The 21,288-nt window shown below is 37.7% G+C and overlaps 2 protein-coding genes and 1 long non-coding RNA gene across 9 annotated transcripts in view; 2 read left to right on the top strand and 1 right to left on the bottom strand.

Moving 5' to 3' along the window:
- sanbr (SANT and BTB domain regulator of CSR) lies at positions 1-10,396 on the top strand. 4 transcript variants are annotated; one of them, XR_014625719.1, is made up of 21 exons: positions 1-536; positions 901-1,052; positions 2,242-2,431; positions 2,633-2,711; positions 3,907-4,154; positions 4,360-4,418; positions 4,805-4,965; positions 5,496-5,582; positions 5,722-5,832; positions 5,983-6,106; positions 6,195-6,347; positions 6,441-6,574; positions 6,714-6,816; positions 7,584-7,616; positions 7,714-7,813; positions 7,931-8,019; positions 8,182-8,210; positions 8,343-8,416; positions 8,813-8,896; positions 9,043-9,134; positions 9,705-10,395. XR_014625719.1 is itself a non-coding variant. In XM_084393137.1 (21 exons), exons 1-21 carry the CDS (start codon positions 485-487, stop codon positions 9,739-9,741), a joined length of 2,196 nt encoding a protein of 731 aa, XP_084249263.1. In that variant the 5' UTR covers positions 1-484; the 3' UTR covers positions 9,742-10,396. The 4 variants fall into 4 exon arrangements, 3 of the variants coding, with proteins under 3 accessions (XP_084249263.1, XP_084249265.1, XP_084249264.1); XM_084393137.1 differs by having other exon boundaries at positions 8,808-8,896; positions 9,705-10,396; XM_084393139.1 differs by having other exon boundaries at positions 1-305; positions 8,808-8,896; positions 9,705-10,396.
- On the bottom strand, positions 5,956-16,571 carry LOC311280738. 2 transcript variants are annotated; one of them, XR_014625720.1, is made up of 4 exons: positions 16,387-16,571; positions 15,766-15,892; positions 6,190-6,442; positions 5,956-6,096 (listed from the first exon to the last, which is right to left on the bottom strand). It is a non-coding gene; the product is annotated as an uncharacterized lncRNA (long non-coding RNA). The 2 variants fall into 2 exon arrangements; XR_014625721.1 differs by lacking the exon at positions 16,387-16,571 and having other exon boundaries at positions 15,766-16,242.
- The window catches only part of xpo1b (exportin 1 b), a 20,637-nt gene continuing 14,256 nt past the window's right edge, over positions 14,908-21,288 (top strand). Inside the window, exons 1-5 of one of the 3 annotated variants that reach the window (XM_084393136.1) lie at positions 14,928-15,316; positions 16,989-17,120; positions 19,029-19,130; positions 19,866-19,940; positions 20,132-20,198. Coding sequence is in view for 2 of the 3 variants with exons in the window: in XM_084393135.1 (XP_084249261.1) it covers positions 16,995-17,120; positions 19,029-19,130 (228 nt within the window). In the remaining variant the exon portion in view is untranslated. Of the gene's footprint in view, positions 15,317-16,972; positions 17,121-19,028; positions 19,131-19,865; positions 19,941-20,131; positions 20,199-21,288 lie in introns of those variants that run through there. The other 2 variants (XM_084393135.1, XM_084393134.1) reach the window with 2 other exon arrangements.

Genomic DNA, 21,288 nt, shown 5'->3' on the forward strand with positions numbered 1-21,288 from the left:
ACTGCGGCACCGGAAACACAGGGCACAACACAGCAGCAGCGCAGGGGATGTTAAGGGGAGTTAATCCTCTGCCACGGGCTGCCTTCAATCGTTTTTCTCAGTTCTCTTTATCAGGGATGGGTCAGTGAGCTTTGGCATCCCGTCAAATCGCAGTAGACAGACGGACAGACAGCAGAGGGAGGAGGCGCTCAATCGGGGACACTGCAGCGAGACGAGAGCATCATCATGGCACACGCGCTCAAAGCGCTGCGCGTGCACGCCGCATCATCTCTGGCATTTTAACAAGAAGAGAGAGAGATACGACCGTGGGTAGTCATGCACAATAAATCTGCGAATTTCACGCTGACAATTTGTTTTTATTATTATTTGTATATGCTGTGTGGATGTGGACTTTACTGGTTTACCCGGATAAAATCAAAGTAAGCCACAGCATCTCTGTTGATGTTGCTCAAATCCAGCCCGTTATCAGCACCGCTCAGCTGGAATGAAAGAAGAGCATTGCTACCTGAGGAAACAGCGCATAAACCTGGAACAGGGTAAATGTGATTGTGTGTTAGGCTAGCTTAGCATTTCACTGAGCGATGCGACACGAAACGTGGGGAGTGTCACGATCTGGTATTTATTATGCTGTCCAAGCATCTTTACTGCTCCACACACTTAACATAGCCTACTTATCTGCATAAGTTATATTTCCTTTGTACCGTTAGTGTTTGTTGTATCTGTGCTCATAATCTCACATTACCACCAAATATCAAATACGGCAGCTGTCATTCCATCAAATTGTCCCTTGTTTCTCTGGAGTGGAGATCAATACAAAGGGACAATAGAGAGCTAGTAGATGGCTTAATTGTTAATGTTAAAATCTAGACTATAGATGATGGTTTTCTTCCTTCTTCGCAGAAATGAATCGTCTTTGCTCTGTTAATAATAACTTTCCATATGACAACAACCTCCTGGTGCTGGACATAGTGCTGAGCTCGTTATGGGCATCGCCTCAGCCAATCAACTGGGAGAATGTTGCCAAGTTGGTGCCAGGGTTCACACCTAAAGAGGTAAGAGACATGAGGCCTCTAGAAAATAACTGTATTTGCTGTGCAATAAACTTTAAAAACTATATTCTTAAATTATAAGATTATATTATAAAACTATATTCTTATATTAAACGATATACTATAAACTATATTCTTATATAATAAACTATATTCCTATGAATAATTGCTTTTTTTTTAAAAGAATAGGAACAAAACATAAACCATTTCCATTTTTGTTGTGTGAAAATGATTTATATAGCCTAGATATTTACAAGATATTTAGGTAGTTGTGTCATTCTTTGTAACTAACATTTTATTCACTAAAGTTAGTGTAAAAAATAGTGTATAAAGGAAAAAATGACTTTAGAAAGATGACAGCACATCATTTTATTTTTACACTGAGATTGGTTGGTCTGTTATTTAAATCTGTTTACTTTAGCAATCTTTGTTGCATTATATAGAAACGGTGACAGTTAAAAAATGGGAAAAAGCACTTCTTGTGCACTTTTTCCATAGTTTGGATGTCTGTAACTCAAGAAGTGTTAAAGATATCTTAAAATATCCTTTTAGATTTGGTTTTTAACAAACATTTCTTTTGGTATCTCAATTTTAAAGGCCCTCAATGGTCCAATCCCAGAGATATGGCGATCTTAATGCAGCTCCATAAGTACTCAAAAAACACAAGGAGTGCTTTTTCCCATTTTTGAACTATCACCGTTGGCATATAATGAAATAAAGATTGCTAAAGTCAACAGATTTAACTAGCAGACCTACCAATCTCTGTGTAAAAATAAAATTATGATGCTGCCATCTTTTTAAAGTAATTTTTACCCACCTGTAATTTGGCTCCAAATCTCATGTGAAAATTTTCATTTTGACCCCCCTCTACAAAATAGTGGATTTCTATTTAATATGTTGGTTTTCATCACTGGTTATGTTTGTGTTTCTTCAGAAAAAAAGTGAACAAAATATAAATATATATTTTTTCCAGAAGTTTCCGAAATTTGGTGTATTTGACATGGAATGACCCTATAATAAAATATTAAGTATTATAATGCCGGTAATAATAATAATATTTCCCATCACAGAATGCTGTCAAACACAGTACATACATTTGAGCGGTTAATACCTACACCTTTCATACAAAGATCCAGAAGTTTCATTAGCAAATGTTTGGAGATGTTCAGCTTATCTTCTTATATTTTTGTAGTGTGCACAGAGGTTTGAAGAGCTGAAGACCACAGGCAGTTTCCCTCATGTTGATGAGCAGTGTAACCCACTGACCGGAGCAGTGAGCTCTCCATCAGAACCCTTTTCCACTTACATCAAATCCAATTTATTGGACAATACCGGAGATACGGGGGAACCACAGTCCAATCAGGCCACTCTCTCAGTGTCAGGTGAGTCAGTGAGTGGGGTCTGGACAAAAATGCCCAGTCTTTTATTTAGTGCTGGACTGTAAACTACTCCTTAATATATAGAATTTTGCTATTCAAAATTTTTGGTATCCTATTTCACTTTGGTATCCACTTGTATGGGACGAATTCATAGATACAGGCCAACAAAAACGCATTAAAAGAGGGTTGTTTATATGTATTCAGGCCTCGCTGTGATCCCTACTGGTCGAGGAGCCTCTGCAGAGAGTGAGATTGCAGATACTACCACAGAAGGGAATAAAAGGTGAGGCACATTCATACCAATCAGACTGGCCATCTGGAGCACCGGGCCCCGGGCCACCGGACAATGTGGGCTGGCTCGTCGCTACGTAAATATATAGATGAATGAATTCTAGTTCATTTACGTAGCCTATATCCTTCTGTCAGCCCAGACGAATGGTCCGCGTGGCCCACTTGAGGCAACAACTCTAATCTGCTTAGCGAGCTCAGTCTCAGTGCAGCAGTCTAAAAGCACTCGTCAATGACTAAATGTTTGAGATATCCAATCAAATCGAACAAGGTGGGGTTTACTGTCCACAGAAACCGAGCAGCACCGCACTTAATGACGGACATTAATTTCCGGGGATGCAAAATACTTCTAACCTTTTGAATTTCTCAGATTTTAATGCCATTTACATTATTCGTCACACAATGCACAAAGCATATCAGATAAGAGTGAATGTTTGTGTATCTGTTTCCAGGCTTTATTCAGTAATTTCACAGTCATAATTTCATTATATGTGAATGTTTTGTAAAATGTAATTGATTTTTTCTGTGATCAAAGCTAAATTTTCAGCATCATCACTCCAGTCTTCAGTGTCACGTGATCCTTCAGAAATCATTCTAATAAGCTGTATTTTTCATAAATATAAGAATGTTTACACACTCGTTTTCCACAATTGGAGCTCTATTGCATAAAATGACACGAGATGTCAAGCTCATGAAAGGACAAATACTATAACCACAAGAAAGCCACCACAAAAACAGTCCACATTATGTGCTAGTCTTCTAGACCATACCAGAGCATTGTGTTATATGGACTGATTTTATGGTAGGTATTGAACTTTAGTGATATTAAACTGTCCCTGTATGGAAAATAAAAATGATTTATTGTTTGCCATGTGCACCAGGAAAGACTAATTATAACGTAAAGAAGTATGCCAGTCATTCGTTAATGTTAATAAGCATTTCAATAAAAAAAAATAGCATTTATATTTCTGTATAAATAGCATTTATATTTTTTGTTAGTAAGTGGTGTTAAAAATTGCTCTGTGCATAATGAGCTGGGGAGTTTATGGTGAGGTGTGTTGCAGACCGGGTGTGATGGGCCGCTTTTTTGCTCCCAGTCCACCCCCGCCAACCAGGCCACCAATGAATCATCTTCTAATAATGTCCCTGTATATGTTCACTAAATGCGGTTTTCTTTTCCTTTCACACAGCCCCAATATGGTAATCCATGTTTGCGATGAGGCAAAGAACCTGAAGCAGGACTTTGTGTGTCGAAGAAACCTTCTGGTGAAAGAGATGCGATACTTTGAAGAGTATCTTTCTGTGGACCCACAGCGCTGGGACGAGGTAGACATTTCTGTCCACTGTGATGTCCAGATCTTTGACTGGCTCATGAACTACATCAAGAGTCACAACACTGAACATTCGCACGGGAAACACACGGACAAACCCAAGCTGGGTAATTGTCTTTTTGGAACTGTTTCAGAAGTTCTGTGTGTGTTTACTTTTATTTTATTTTTATTTCTATAATCAAAGATACCATCAGAGGTGTTGTGTGGCTGAATGGTGTTTGACGTGGTTGTAAACAGTTATGCATTGGCTGTGAGTTTGATGTTTCGCTGTTTGTGATGTTGTCGGTTATGTTATGTGGTGTTTGGTTGCAGAGCACAGCAATGTCATCTCAATCCTGATCTCCTCCGAGTTCTTGAAGATGGAAACTTTAGTAAGTGTTGTGAGGGGTGACAGTGTTTTGGGTAATGTAGTAAGTGTGCTCTGAGCTGGGTGACCTTTAGGTTGTAGTGGACACTTTAAAGAGCATGATGCATGATGGCTGTTTCATCATTTGTGTTGTTCTTCTGGACAACTCCGTGCACTGCCCAAACGAGCGCTAATGAGACACGATATTTTCATAATTTCCAGGAAAGACTTGGCGAATCTTGATTATTGTATGTGCTTGTAGCAAATTATCCCTAGTTAAATGATTGCTTTTATTTAAACCTTGTCTGAGCAGTGTGCAGAAAGCATGTTTGGTCGATTTCATTTATTTATTCATCCATTTGATAAATGGCCTTCAGGTGTTTGATTATCGTGTGTTTTGTGGATCTGAAGGTTGAGGAGTGTATCCAGTATTGTCACAAACATATGAGTGCCATCATAGCAACACCGTGCAATATGAACTGCATCAACAACAACCTGGCCGGACTCATCGCTGATCTCTTCAGCCACAATGAGGCAGATGACCTCAAGGACAAAAAAGACAAATTCAAAAGGTGAGAACAAACATACACAGGACAAAAGTGGAGTTATTCAAAAGAGCTGCATATTTATTAGCTTTAACATGTAAATATTTTACATGTAAACACTATATTCAGTTGTCGCTCTTGTCACAAATTGATTTTAATCCTATATAATTCTGTACAATTCTATAATGTTCACCGTTCAAAAGTTTAGGGTTGGTTTTTGAAAGAAGTCTCTTATGTTTGCCAAGGCTGCATTTATATGATCAAATAAATCATGATCTTTCAGAAATCTTTCTAATATGCTGATTAACTGCTCAAGATACATTTCTTATTGTCGGTGTTGACATTTTTTAAGATAAAAAAAACCATTACGAATATCTTTACTGTTGCCTTTAACCAATTGAATTTGTCCTTGCTTAATAAAAATATTAGTTTAAAAATACTGACCCCAAAACTGTAGTGTACAGATAATATAATGTCGTTAATACAATATAATGTTCATATAAAATATTTTGTTATTGATCATACTTTATTTGTGATGATTTGTACTTTCTCACCAGTAAACTGTTTCAGAAAAAGATTGAGAGATTATTTGATCATGGTTATCATAATCACGATTCCCCTGGTAATGCATCTACTCTGTACAGGTGAGAAACTTTTGCATTGCTGTGCAAGCTGTATGATGTATTATTGTATAGACATGTACTGGAAGTATTATCAATTATTCTTCTGGTGCAATTATGTGGATTTCAGTGTAATAGTTTCATGTTGTGATTCTTTCCCCAGATGTGGACTTTGCCTTAAGCTTTTAACCAAAGAAACTGAGAGAAAAATCCCTTGTGTTCCAAACAAAATCAACATAGATGCCCGGGGAAACATTATATTCACTCACACCAGGTTAAATGAGGCACTCTGTATTTCAATCACATACACACCAAGTGTATTTAAAACAACTTCATTGAAGTCTTAGATTGCAAATGCTGATATTCCAGTCTTATACACACACATATGCAATGACATGTTGGTAATTGTGCTCTGTCTGTGTAGACATAAGGCCTGGGAGGTACATGAGTATTTGAATGGGCTTTATGAAGAGTTGAAGTCCTGGGTACTGGTTTACTGGAGGATCTGGGGCACCATCAATTTCCTTGCCTGCTCACGCTGCAAACAGGTAAAAAAAATCATAGTTTAAGATTGTAGATAAACATAGATATTGATTGGTTGGTTACTAATTGAATAAGTTGTTTGGCTTACGGCAGGCATTCCTGTGTACGGAGTTGAGCCAGTGTAAATACCACCCAGAGGCGGTTGTGTATCCTGGCATTGGGGCAGATCATAGATGGCACGGCCTTGGTCTTTACCCCTGCTGCAACCAGAAAGTCCTACGATTCGATCCCTCCTCCATGCCCAAGGTTTGTGTTGTTGCTTTAGAATACGTTCTCTTAAACTCAGATGATCTTTGAACCCGTCTCACTTTGTGAATGCCTGTGTATGTTTTGTTGCAGGGCTGTAAAATAAGAGACCACATTGTAAGTGCGGTAGATGGTGGTGACTGCGGCGATCACAATGTAAACTCAACCCAGACCAGAATACTCAATGACCTGCTGCTCCACAGAGAGGCTGTGTGTGTGCCTGATAGGTCAGACTATAGTAACTTCCTTCAGAAAAAAACTATCAGACGATCTGCACGCCATATTTGATTTGTTTGATCCTTTGTATAGTGTTGTGTTCAGGTCTTTTAACTGATGTTTTAAGCTCTAATCCATTTTGTTTTGCAGTAGCTCTGAGGACCCTTCCACAGCCAGTGAACAAGTGCCAGGATATGATGTAACGCTGGAGCCAGGGATGCTTACAGCTCACAGACCCAAGGAAACAACAGCTGTGAGTCAATCATCTTTGTTTTTATTCTTTCTATTTATTAATTTTTTGTCATTTTTTTTGCTTTTTATTTATGCAACCATCAGCAACATACAATCACAAATTAACACAAAAGACAATACCGCACTGCACACGTACAGACAGACAAAAATAAAAATAAAAAAAACATAATATTGTGTATATATCAGAGAAAAAAAAGGAAATCATAGTCATTATTACATGCATGATTTTAACATCACTTCAGAATTTATTTTCTTTTTAATATATTTCCTCTTTATATTATGGAAACCAATTTTTACCCCAGAGTAAAAAATAAAAGAATTGTGAGATATTTTAAAATAGGAAATGAAGCCACATTCTGAGATAGTTGCAGTTGCATTATGACACAAATTCACATTGTGATATATATAAAGTTACAAGAACTACATTTGCAATTGTGAGACAAAGTTTAAATTAATAAAAAATAAAGTCACAATGTAAGATTTGAAATTGCAATTGCAAGTAATAAAGTTGCATAATGACAAATTCACATTGTAAATACACATTTGTGAGATAATCGCATTGTTATATATATAAAACCATAAACATTAGATATAAATTAAGTTAAATAATTGTGAGATATAAAGTGAGAATAATTTTTTTTATTTATGTCCTTGGTGGAGGAATCTGGCTTTCATTTATTGTGATACATGCATCAGTTTATTGTTGACCTAAATTTGTTTATCCAATCTCAAATTATGACAGCACGTTTTCCTTCTCTTCTGTTGCAGTTTTCACTCTTAAAAAACTGGAGTCTTCAGCTGGTAAGAAGCCAATTCCTCAAATATTTAACGCAACACCATACAGTACACGTCTACAACGAAAATGACACATCTCACATGTTCATTTGTCCTTTTGCAGCGGCAGCAGTCTCTGCTGTCTGAAGATGAGGAGTACACTACAGGGTCAGAGGTCACAGAGGATGAGGTCGGGGATGAAGAAGAGACTTCAAAAAAACAAGGTGAGCCAAAATGTTACCCATCTGTAAGAAAATCATCAGATAATCTTTAGGCAGTACCTCATTGCGGTCAGAAGGTGGCAGTCACGTACAATTTTCAAGATTTCTTTTTGTACACAGCTGCAAAGAAGGCAAGAAAATCTGGCAAACCTTTGAAAAGACAAGTGTCCTCCCCGAATTTTCAGCGTAAGGAGAAATCTGGAGAAAAGGTGAATGCAACACATTAATTTGCAAATTTATTGGTGCTGGATTTTTCTAAGCAATATGACTTAAGTTGACTTTTTTCATTTTCTTCAGAAAATATGAATGTCTGGTTTAGTTGTTGTATGCCACTTTTCTCTTTTCATTCATTCTATCCTGTTCCTTTAAAGGCACCATCTCGAGACTCAACCCCGTTCACGTGAGTGATACCAAAGACTTGCTGTTTTCTGGAGGAGTGATCTGTTTAAACGCTGTATTGATATGCGTACTCATGCCATTTGATTGAGAATAAATTTTTAGGCCTCTGAATAATACATTATTTCGCTCTTAGAGTCAGCATCCAGAAGAATAAGTGGGATAGCAATCGTTCCATGAGGTACAATCAGGACGCACAGAGGGAGGAGGGTAGGAATCTTTTTCAGATGCTCTGACTGTAACAAAGATCCTCACAACTGCACAGTGGTAGAGCCAGTCTTATAAAAGAAGAGCCGTGATTTAAAACCTCTTGAAAACCCTAGAAAATCTCATCAGAGAAAGTTAAATCCAGCCATCAGCAAGTACATCTGCCAGCTCTTCAGAAGAATAATGATTTTGTTTTATAAACACTTTTGTATTCTAAATACGATTAAAACTGTAAGCTTACCATTATTTAATGATTTATTATGCTAATTAATCAATGGTATTAAATATTTTATGGACAATTTTAGCTGTGCTTCTGACACTAAAGCTATCAAGGAGCTTATGTGTAGATTTGCAATGATCTTGATGGATGTCTATACGTCCAAACTCTTTCTAGATCAGAGGAGAATGGAGGAGATTATAGCAAATCTCACTAAAATGCGCTTCGGTGACCAGGAGCAGACGAAGCTTAAAGACACAAAAGAGGTACAAAATATCTTTACTCCCTTCAGATAAAGCAGCTTTAAGAGTGTGATTGTACGTTTTCACGTGTGTGTTCTGATTTGTTGCTTTTTGAGCAGTATTCCAGCATTGTACTCTAGTATTTTGCACCCATGTGTGTTTGCTTGCAGCCTGCCGGGGGGCTCTACCCGAGACTGGAGGCCCAGTTTAAGGCCTCCTCACAGTCCAGCGGAAGACACAGCAGCTCAGAGAAAACGCTAAGGTACAGCAGTCACCTCAAGCACTGAAGACACTGTGCAGGCGAGCCACAAGTGAAAGAGTATCAAATTATAATTCATGATATTAATCATGAGATTTGGAGGGATTATGAACATATTTGCAGTGGTGCACTAACTAAACTGGCTTGTCTGCTCTTGTCAGGAACATTTATAGGGATAGTTCAGTCAAAAATTAAGAACTCTCATGACGTTCTTCTGTGAGAGAAGATATTTTGGTCCATACAATGAAAGTCAATGGGGTCCAATGATGTTTTGAACCCTGTTGACTTTCATTGTACAGACAAAAACTAATTTTTTAAAATAACTTATTTTGTGCTTCACTGAAGAAAGAAAGTCATACAGGTTTGGAACGATATGAGGGTGGGTAAATGATGACAGAACAATCCCTTTAAAATACTTTTATGAAAGACCCAAAGTCCACTGTTTATATAATATTGCGTTACTTTTTTTTGTTTGATTTACTTGTGTGTGGCTTTTATTTTACCTTTTTTCTTACTCTCTTTCTCCTTTTTCTCTCAGTTCTATTTTTAACCAGCACTTTGGTCTTTTTTTAGAGCAAAGACACGCTCGGGGCCGTCAAGACCGACTTAGAGGAAATATGGAGATAAGTGGATGAGTTTTTTAAAAAGGAGGATTAAAAGAGTTTGCTGCTGTTTGACGAGGCAGAAGAAACCATCGCACTCCTCATCCATCCTTTGCTCCACACCTCACCCCACCCTCCTTCCGAACTCTGTCCTGACACAGCAGGAATAGTCCCAGGAGAAGAATGGATTGCTGGTGTGGTCTCTGATGTCATAATTGTAGCTATAGAGCATAAACAATGGACCTAATAAAACCTTCTGTTGCACTGTAAACAGTTCAAGCTTTTGGCTGCTATTGAATTGGTTGAACCCACTAAAAAAAATTGTATGCATTACCATTTCAGTTTATTTTGCATCTTTGGCATTATTTTATCTCATCTCTAGCTCAGGATTCATTCCAGCCGCAGTGAGTTGCTTCGTTTTAGCCGACTCAGGTGACCAGACAAAGCTCATCTCCGTGGTACTGACCCTGCACTTTAAGCCGTCTTAATGCAATGACTCAAACCTGTATAATACGCAAAGTAGCCTCTGGGTAAAGAGCGACGCTGACGACTAATACCTGTGAGGTCCATGATTATGTTGCACTGGAACTGTCACAACTGTGCCATTTGGACCAATGTGACATGGGCTAGAATACAGAATCAATAGAATAAATCATTTAATATAAACCTGTGTTTCTTTTTTTTTTTTGAATTGTTTTAAATTACAAGTTTTCATGAAATGAGTAAGTTCCTGGGAAATGCATGTCTGTAAATCCTATTTTAAACAATTACTTCATGCATTGTCTTGTTTAAAAAAACCGCAACAGGAAGGGGAAGTAAAACGTTCTGCATATGTGGACGGAGGCGGGGGAGATTTGATGAGCTGGTCTGCCTTTTTTGGTGACAGGCGATGTTTGATTGAGCTCAGGCAGGTTGGGTTACAGTACTGGGCCGCTTGCCAGCCAAGAACACAAATGATCATGTGTTAATTCCCTCTTTACTGGTGGGAACCAGATCCATCACAACCCCCACCATTCAATTCAACGGATCTCTCTCTTTCTTTCCAAGAGTTGTCTCTCTCTTACTCTGAAAAGCTGACAGTTCTGGAGCAGAAGACCATGCAGGCAGTTTTAAATAGCCCTCTGACTCAAAACAATTTAATATTTTAATTTAGATTCTCTTCAGATGCTTCTGATTTTTTTTTTTCATTCCTGTGTTGTACACTTTAAAAATAGTATATGGTTGTATGTACACTACCATTAAGGGGTCAGTAAAAAAGAAGTCTCTTATGCCCACCAAGGCTGCATTTATATTAGAAAAAAAAAATACTGTAAACAGTAATACTGTGAAATAATATAAAAAATATATTTATTTATTTTTTCAAAATGTAATTTATTCCTGTGATGGCAAAGCTGAATTTTCAGCATCATGACTTCAAGTCTTCAGTGTCACATGACCCTTCAGAAATCATTCTAATATAATGATTTGCTGCTCAACAAACATTTCTTATTATTATCATCAATGTTGAAAATGTTGCTTAATATTTTTGTGGAAACCATGATACATTTTTCAGCATTCTTTAATTAATAGAAAGAACAGAACTACAGCATTTATAAATAAAAAAATTGTTTTTAAAGTGAATTTTGATCAAATGTAAGGGGATGTGTTTTTTTTTTTTTTTTTTTACAAGTGTAAAAGTGTGTCTAAAAGTGCGACACCACCAGTGAAATTATTATTATTATTATTATTTTATTTTATTTTAATTAAATTTTTTTATAATTTCAGTAAGAAGAATATCTAATCTCCTCAACATCACAAATTATTATTTTTAATTAACTTTATTTCATAATGTCACTTTCTTTTTTTAACACGTTTGTTTACAAGTTTAAATTAGATTTAGATGTGTCGTGCAGATTCTAAATTAACTTAAAGTCATGCTGTAATAAAAATTCTACAGGTGACAGGGATCTGAGCTAATCGGAGAGAAAATGGCTGTCTTTTTTAGTTATAAGGAGCAGAAAGAGCAGCGATTCAGCAGAGCGATGGTCAAGGTGGACGGACAGAAGCTGCCCTCATTCCCTCAGAACTTGGTCAAAGGTCATATCCTGATCATTCAATGGTCTTTTGTCTATTGTTAGTTGTAGCAAATGCTTTGTTGGCATTGTGCATTTGTTTAGAAAGACATGGATTTGTCTGCTTTAAAGAATGACAGTACTACGATACTGCAACAATCTTAATTAATGTTATGGTATAAATATTTCTATATTTAATATAATCCACAATTTATATCTCACTTTATCTAAAATACACTAGCCTATAAAATATACAATTGTACATTTCATTAAAGCTAATTTTACTTCACATATTGTATTGCTACTATTAGCTGCTGAAACTATAAATATTGCAACACTGGTTAGCCATTAGGCCTCAATGTCATTTCTAGATCATTGGAAAATAATGAATTACTTCTGTTTTGGGTTGTTCTATCGTCGCTAGAGGGAGCTGTTTGCATCTAGACGTTCTCCCATTGAAGCCAAACTTCCTGTGCAGCAAAGGACTCCCTCATTGTCTGTGTTGTTGTCATGAAGTTCACTTCTCTCAGGAAGGACAGAGCTATTTATAGTGACCACCATTATGAAGAGACCCCTGCAAATAACCTGAGCTAGAACAATAGCTTATAATGCTTTATTATGTCATGCACAATATAATCAAGCCAGAATATAATTATAAATAACCACAAAATCATAATAGTAATGTAAATAATTTGTGATGCTTCATGATGGTATGCATGCTGATTTTGTAGTGGAACATTTTTCAATAATAATAATAAAGCACTTTAATAAATAGGCTGGTCTTTATGTGACCACTGTACTTAAAAATATTCACTGAGTCATTGGTTATGAGAAAGTATATAAAACACCCTAAACAAGACAACTGTCAAACTTGTTTGAGTGACATGGGAGGAGCAGGTGATGTCATTAAAATGTATGTAAATGAACAGGCAGGACCAGACAGAACGGGCTTAAACCAGCCCAATCCTGAACAGAGCAGCCCACTTCATTTCACATGTATGTGCCACAATGCACGTGCACCTCCTACTGCTCACTTCAGCAAGATGACCTCTTTCAGTCGTGCCCCGGACCCTGTTAACTTTCAGACCCACTGTATGTGTTGCTGATTGATGACATACTTAAATAGAGGAAACATGCAAGGTTTTCAGATCAAACACTGAGACAGGTTTTCCCTCTTTATGACAAAAACGCATTCGGTCCTTTCGTGCATATGCATGATCTGGGTGACCTGTCCTGCAATGAACTAAACCAGACGTCCAGAGGAGTTTCAATGGTTTATTGTATTTCTCAAAATAATTCTAAACCGCTCTGAGACAACAAAGAAAGGAAGCATGGCGAGTTTTCTGTTACACACAGAGCGAAGTCATAAGTCTGAGGAACATCAGACATTTCATATTTCTAAAATAAGAGCACATTTGCTGACTTTAAATCAGTTACAATTAAAAAAAAAGTTTCAACTCAACGTGCACAAATATGTCTCTTAAATGATGATCTGAGCAAAAATGTTTTAACAAAACAAAACCATAACATGAATCAACAAATCCAGTATTCAGCTCATACTGGTCGGGTGACAGTGTATTAAGTATTATCTAAAAAATATGAAGATACATCCACTCTATTCATTAATTATTAATAGATTTATTTCAAAACCTGCAGTAAAGAATTCAACATTGATCTTATAGATCTTTAAAAACTGGAACATCAGTCTTGGGGTTCAAACAAAAAATGTTGCCTGTGATTGCTAGAAAGCAGGTTGACTTGTATTCTAGAAACTTCCGTATTGACACTTTCAGTTGTGGAATACATACAATTCATTTCACACTTATCTAAGTGTACAGCAGCAAATGACCTACATCACATTCACTCCTTTTATCTTTTATGACATGTCAATAAAGGTAAAAGAGGAGTGAATGTGAATCTGATCAACACAACATCAGCTGATTATCAAATGATGACTGGATCCATTAAATGCACAAAATTGCAACACTTGTCTGTTCCAGAATAAAACTGAAGACCAGCTGCCATTGGACTAAATGTTCACCTTCACTAGAAGTGCGATCAGTTTGTTGGTTAAGGCTGAGCATATAATTTACCAAATTACTGGCCCTAAACTGCTGTAACTGCTTATTTAGTTAACCATTTTAAAAGGTGTGTAGAATGGGCCATATGCTGGACTAAAAAGAAACACTTTATCAGATATTCAACATGTATAAAGTGCAGTCGTGACCTTGTAAAATGTATGTCAAATGATTGCTAGACTAAAGGAGAATGTATTCTTTTTCTCATGCTTTGTTCACTACAGACACTAGTTTTGCACACAAAATCCAGTATTTTTCCATCAACTGACGTTTAAGTGGCGTTGCGTCACGTGACTTACAAGGAAGGGGGAGAAACATGCAAGCGTTTGACGTCCCTTTAAAGCAGTACACGAACAGTTTATTATTATGTTTTCGGGTGATTCGATGCGTTTATAATACATCACTGCCATATTGCAGTTAATTTCTCGGTAGTTAAGTTTATGGAGACCATCACAAGCCAATTGTATCAGGATCTGACCCATGCCATGCGTATCATACCCTGACTCTGAACAACCACTCCCCTTCCGTGGCTCTGGCTCGTGGAAAATTACCAGCTTACAATCAGCACAAGTACAAGCTCCAACATCCGCCTCACGGACTCGATGCCCTCGATCTCCTTCAGTCCACCGTGAAATTAATTTTTCCGAACATGTAACGTTAACGTTATACAATTACCAAGCGGCCACTGTTGTTAAATATAAAAAAGTGGACCATTTAAAGCTCAAGAAGGGTATAAGCGCGAGTGTTTTTCGGAAGAGTCGCTCGACAGAGCTAAAACAACAACAAATAATACACTACCATAATATTAAAGCAAATTACAAGTCCACTCTGCACGCAGTTTGCCTTCTTTTTCTCCAAACGGGCGGAGCAGTCGCGTGGGCGCCCAAAAGACTTGAGATTGATTGATGTGCACGCTGTCCAATGGATCGCGAGCAAGGACGTGCTTAGCAACGCTGCGGCCAATAGCACGCCCCCATGGGCGTGACGTTAATCCAAACTTTTCGCGGCGCCATCGGCTGAAAACTAAACCGAGATGGAATCTCCCAGTCTGAACCGGTTTCAACCGGTTACGAGTTTGTTGCTTGTGAGAAGAAGAGGCACAGGCTCAGTCTCTAATACCGCCCTAGTGCAAAATATACTTCAGTACAGAGCACATATCTTAATTAAGGTTAACTTTGTTTCGTAAAATGAACCGGACTGAGAAAATATTGAACTCGCCGTGATTGTTGGTGCGGAATTCACATCCTAGTGGTCCTTATATCAAGCAAGTAGCTCGTGTAGTCTTCACAGAGGAATAACGTTAGTGTGGCTGGCCAGTCACCGGCTCATCCTAAAGCTTTTTTTGCCAGAAAGCCTGTACAAACAGGCACCAACGATACTGGATAAATTAAACATAATTTTAGCAACTCTGGCAGACAAGCCCACCTTCTTTCTCTCAAAGGCTTGGACTTTAGGTAGGTAACTTAAATATGGGGTGAAAACTTATAGCTGGAGTGTTTGGGTTGGTCTGTGGAGAATGATGATGCTGTGAGATTGTGTAGAAATGCATAGAAATTGTACGTATGAAGGTTAAGGTCGAAAGAAAGTGAAATGGCTTTGCTGCTGAGGGTTTATGAGGGATGTTGCGGGTGTGTGTTGCGTGATGACTCGTGTTCAGCACTGGTGTCACGCTGGTCTGAATAATGTATCTGGGTTTTATCAATCGTTATATCTCACTTAATATAAAAAAAAACAATCACAAATACACTATGCTACTAAGTGCTATCCGTAAGCATAGCCCAAGGTATCTTGACTTAGCGAGCAAAATTCAATTGTAAAATGCATGCAGGACCCTTCTAAAGCTGTAGCATTCATTTAAATAATTAACGGCATGTAAAAATACACGAATACATCTATTTCTTACCTGGTTTACTGCTAGTAAAGCCTGCAGAGCTTTCAGGTGTAGGGTGCAGAGCATGGGGTTGGTGGGAGGGGTTGCTCCGGAGTCAGGGAGGGAGATCATTGCAAAGTCACCCCCGTAGAAGTCATCTCTAGACGGGTGTAGACAGGTAGAAACATCGGTGTTTGTTAATATGGTCGAGGCGTTCGCTGGAACGTTTTTAACGTCAGTTGCGCGCTAAAGCATTTGCCTTTCTGTCCATTTAAGCGCATTCTTATGACAGCATGCATGCGTAATTGTTGCCGAAGCATGAAACGCGATGCATTATCATGGCTTTTAACGCATAAACGTGGCTAAACAACCACTGTAGAGAATAATAAACAGCTTTCGCATCAATAGTGCAAGTTGTTGTGCTCCTCGGCGTGGATCTTAGTCCAACTTAGTAGTGTTTTTAAGACGTGTGTGCATGCATGAAATCAGCTGATAAGTAGCTCTGTGTTGGAAGACAGATCCTATTGTAGGAGTTGTAACGTTACTTGCTTACTGAATAAAATAAGGTGTGGAAAAGGCGGGTAAATCAACAGGTTGCGCAGTACCGAGCATTAGTTATGACACCGTCACTTTATTTAGGCCTGCAAGACTCACAAAGCTTGACTGTGTCGTGTCGTCCAGGCAAATTCTCGAAATTTCCTTTTTTTATTCTTGGCCGTAATGCTTACATCGTTACGCAATAGTTTGGCTCCGGGGTGCAAATTGAATTAGCTTGAGTAATGGTCATTCTTATTCAGTTGTCCTTCAACTGTGTGCACATTATTAAAGTCTCGTGGTCTTATGGAAGCTCGATCAGAGTAGGGAAAACAGTTTGTAATTCAGAGCGCCTCTTGTGTTATATGTAAACAGAATGACGTCAGCGAAAGGGCTGCCTAGCACGTGGTCTCATTCAGAGAATAATGGCTCGTGTGATCACGAGCCCAGTGAGTGGCCCTTGTTCTTCGGACATATCAGGATGTGCAGACTGCAAGCATGTTACCTTTATCGCGCCACCCACCTATTCCCATTGTTATTGAGGATTGAACCCTCCAGAAGGCATTGGTGTGTTGGCATTGGCAGGCCAGGTCATATAAGGCTTTTTGGATTGTCCTGGGTCGAGGGAGGGGGGTGACGGTCAGCTGTTTGGATTTGTGTACCCAAATGTTCATTTCACATGACTTTGCCCCTGCTGGATGTTTCCTCCCTGTGCCCCACAGAGCTCTATGCCAGCAATTATGACAATGTTAGCCGACCATGCAGCCAGACAGCTGCTGGACTTTAACCAGAAACTGGATATCAACCTGCTGGATAATGTGGTCAACTGCCTGTACCATGGGGTCGGGCCACAGGTAAGGAAGACCATTTCACAAACCGGTGAAATATAGTACCAAATGTAAGTATATGTGTGTGTGTGTATGTATATATATATATATATATATATATATATATATATATATATAGCCTATATATATAATATTGATATATATATATAGATAGACAGATAGATAGATAGATAGATATGTGTATATATATGCATGTATGTGTGTATGTGTATATATATATATATATATATATATAGATAGATAGATAGATAGATATGTGTATATGTATGTGTGTGTGTAAGAAATAAACTGCACTAGATGCATTGAAATATTATTCTTTTGAACTTTCTATTCATCAAAGAGTCCTGAAAAAAAACTATCACAGTGTCCGCAAAAAATTAAGCAACACAATGGTTTTCAACATTTTATAATAATAAGAAATGTTTCTTGAGCAGCAAATCAGTATATTAGAATGATTTCTGAAGTACCATGTGGCGTTGAAGACTGCAGTAATGATGCTGAAAATTTAAACTTGCCATCACAGGAATAAATTACATTTTACATGTTAAAATAAAAAACAGTTATATTAAATTTAGGGCTGTCAAGTGGTTAATTTTTAATCCAATTAATTACATGATGTGCCGATTAATAAATCTAATTAATCGTACAAAAAATTACCCCCAAAAGATAATTTAAAGTCATTATTGTGTTCAATGAGAAAAGCATCAAATAGACATTACAAAAAGTAGCTTCAGAATGAAATATTTTATTTATTACTTTTAGGCTACAACGGCCATGATTTTATTAAATTTTTTCAGGAGCTGCGTCTGAATTGGTATTTAAATATATTTTAGAGATGGACATTTTGTGCAACTCCTAATATACACTCAATTCAGCAAATGGTTATCGTGTTTATATTGTTTCCATGTTCATGTTTGAGAAACAAAAAGAATATCCACATGCTCAGGTGAAAGTTGGCACTGCAGTCTGATAACAAAAAAGCCAAAATAAAGAAAATGCACTCCGCCGACAGACGTTGCAGGGACAGATAATCGTGTGCTAAGCGAAGTTTCTTACAGCGCTTTGTGTTTTCTGTTCTTAAACCTGTCTACTTCGATAAAGGGAGCATATGTCTCACGATCATTTTGCTATCAGACAAGTTATCTTTTCGGCTCACTCGGGGGTACAGCTGCGCTTACCTGCAGTTGTGAATGCAGTGACAGACAGCTGTCTTTCCTCATTCGACTGGTGTTTGGCTTTCATGTGATTTCATGGTGGTGATATTTATAATAACTACGTTTCTTCTGACAATGTTTCCACACGACATGTTGATCCATTTGATCAAAAGTAATTCATTTTGTAAAGTCATCTAGTAAAATCATTTTTGCTTGGAGACGCACAACAGTTCTGCTGTGGCTTCATAGGTAGGCTTATATTTTCATTGGTAATTTGAGCAAAAACAGACAATTGTGTCTAAAATATACCACAATATTACCATCTTGTTCACATTTGCACTTGTGCTATTCGGAACAAAAACAGCACTTGTGTGATATTGCAGTCGTTGCCCATGTGATATTGCTTAAATATATCATATGATATAAATTTGAGACAACAACTTGGAGGGGGCGTTAGTTTTGTTAAAGAATTTTTCCATAAATAATTAAATCGACAACCCTAATTAAATTGTACAAATATTTCACAATATAGGCTAACTATTTTTTTAATCAAATAAATGCAGCCTTTCTAAAGTTGTCTTTTAAATTTTTATATATATGTATATGTATATATGTATATATATATATATGTATATATGTGTGTGTGTGTGTGTGTGTGTGTGTATAAATACACATTAGTGTATGCACTGACACCATTAAATATTGGCCACAGTTTTGTTGTTTTATAGTGTAAGTTAAGACAAGTGTTTCTCTATTACAGCAAAGAATGGCCCAGGAGGTGCTGACTCATTTGAAGGAGCACCCAGACGCGTGGACACGAGTTGACACCATTCTAGAGTTCTCTCAGAATATGAATACCAAAGTAAGCCAAGTCCCAACTTACTCTGGTGGAGGGTCATGGTTTCTATACTTTGAGGAAGATCTGATCTCTTATCACAGATTATACAGGAACACAATTTGGTTTTCTTTTCCTTCAAACCAGAAAGATTTCCTTACATCAGCAAATACCCATTTTCTTAAGTGTATTGGGGTTGCTTAGCGTCATGTCAGAAACAGATTCCTCTGTACACATGTGAGATCACATTTTCCTACACCTCTCCTCACAGTCCTGTCTTGGTCAAGCAAAGTCAGAGTTAAAGTTGGTGTGTGAGGATCCTCTGTTGACAGTGAAATACCTCAGTACCTTCATCTGTACAGCAGCCAGAGGTGTGTTAATGACTGACTGTTTGAGGTCAGGATATATAAAGCACCTGATCCATGTGATCCAAGTTCTGAGCCATGGATTTTTATTTTAATATTGATGAGGAAAGCAGAGGATCCATGTAGTGTAGAATTTCTGGAAGCCTGAAACAGAATTTCTGCACTGTTAAACTACACACTCCCAGAGTTCATAACATTTGTTCACTTTGTAGTGCGTAGACTGAATGTAAATCATTTAGTAATTTGTGAATAGTGTAGTATTTGGGATGAATTGTCTTCCTCAGTGTGTTAATAGACTTCCTCAAAGTACTGCTGACCCAGTTTGCCGTCTGCTTGCCTTTTAAGATTGCTCTTAACACTCTGGTCATTACTAATGTTTGAGTTGATTTATCAACAGTATCTGTAATATCAAAATGATAATGGTCCAAAAGTGAGGGCTCTAGAAGAACAGACAGGAAAAAATGCAGAGCAGGTAAATTCTTTGAATTTGTCTAAATTCATCAAGCAAAATACAGACAGAGCGCATTTAAAGTGCTTTTTGAACATTTGGCTTTTTGCTTAATTTATTTACAGCCTTGAAAAAGCAAACAAAAGACAATTAATTGAAGTTGTTCATATTTGATATTAATCACAATGTTCCATTATGTTGATTGCTTGTAATAGGACGAAAAGGGGTGTGTCTTCCTGTGCACCTTGACACAGCTAGGCTTTGGCGGCAGGCCTCCACAAGGTCTACCTTTTCATTCCCTTACTCTCAATTCTGCTGTGCCTCCATTCACACTGCACATGCCTCATATGGAGCTGAGAGACGGCAGGGAGATAGGCAGGCAGTTTACCCCATTTTGTTTTTACCCCAGTCATGGATTGTAACAGTTATTTCCACTGTAGGGATCATCAGTGTCTCTGTGTGCTGTGGTTCCTCTTTTCTCCCCAAGCATTTGTGACCCGTGCTGGCAAGATGTGTCGGAATGCGCACAAGCTAATTACGAGCTACAGGTCAATTAAATGTAAAAAAAAATGTCAATTTTGGTTGAATTGAGGTTTTCACAAAAATTAGTTCATTAAGCCCTCGTCTAGCGATTCCAATGCCCCAAATAGTAATAAAGCATCTAGAATTATCTTTATTTGTACGTTTTCTGAGAGGCTACCTTTCTAAATCATGAAAAAATGCAGTTTTTCTCTGCTCACTTCTCGGCGATTTGTGCTTCTCAAGGTTGGTATCGTTGTAAAGCGCAGCATTCCAACTTTGAGAATATTCATAGCGAATCTCAGTGGCATGAGTCTGAACCAATGAAATGTGATTTTCAAACTCATGCTGATGTAAACAAAACGATCGGATCTTACTCTCGCTGACTGACACATCCGAAGCATGCGCACAAAGACGCTTCTCAGACAGCGCGCGATCCCGATATACACATATACAGAGAATTTAAGTATTTAAAAATAATTGGCGTGTATTCACGCAAAAATCTGTTATGTCTTAAATTAACATTTGGTTAACTGTTGGGGAAAAACATCTGATGTGTAACATTACATTAGATCCGTGCATTACAGTAGGTCTTAATATATAGGCTGTCTGTCTCATCAATGTTAATCAAACAATTGTGGTATCATGGGAAAAAAAGTTGAATATATATTTTTCCTATAGATATGGGTTTTGACTTGGTGTGTGCCAAATTTGGTGTTATTACCAGGGATTTTAAGGTATGATTGCTAGGTGAATTTGTTTTGGAACCTTCAGAAAATTAGATTTTTCTCAAAATTGACTATGCTGACTTTATTGACTTAATCAATAGGTGTAGCTCAATAAATGTTTTGTC

The sequence above is a fragment of the Rutilus rutilus genome (assembly GCF_951802725.1).
Source record: "Rutilus rutilus genome assembly, chromosome: 21".
Classification (NCBI taxonomy): Eukaryota; Metazoa; Chordata; class Actinopteri; order Cypriniformes; family Leuciscidae; genus Rutilus; species Rutilus rutilus.

What these genes read in the sequence shown, in the direction of transcription:
- sanbr (XM_084393137.1), top strand. Translation starts at nt 485, where the DNA reads ATGAAAGAAGAGCATTGCTACCTGAGGAAACAGCGCATAAACCTGGAA. An exon ending in GCGCATAAACCTGGAACAGG is followed by an intron (nt 537 to 900) that starts GTAAATGTGATT and finishes CCTTCTTCGCAG; the next exon opens with AAATGAATCGTCTTTGCTCT. An exon ending in AATGCATCTACTCTGTACAG is followed by an intron (nt 5,583 to 5,721) that starts GTGAGAAACTTT and finishes TTCTTTCCCCAG; the next exon opens with ATGTGGACTTTGCCTTAAGC.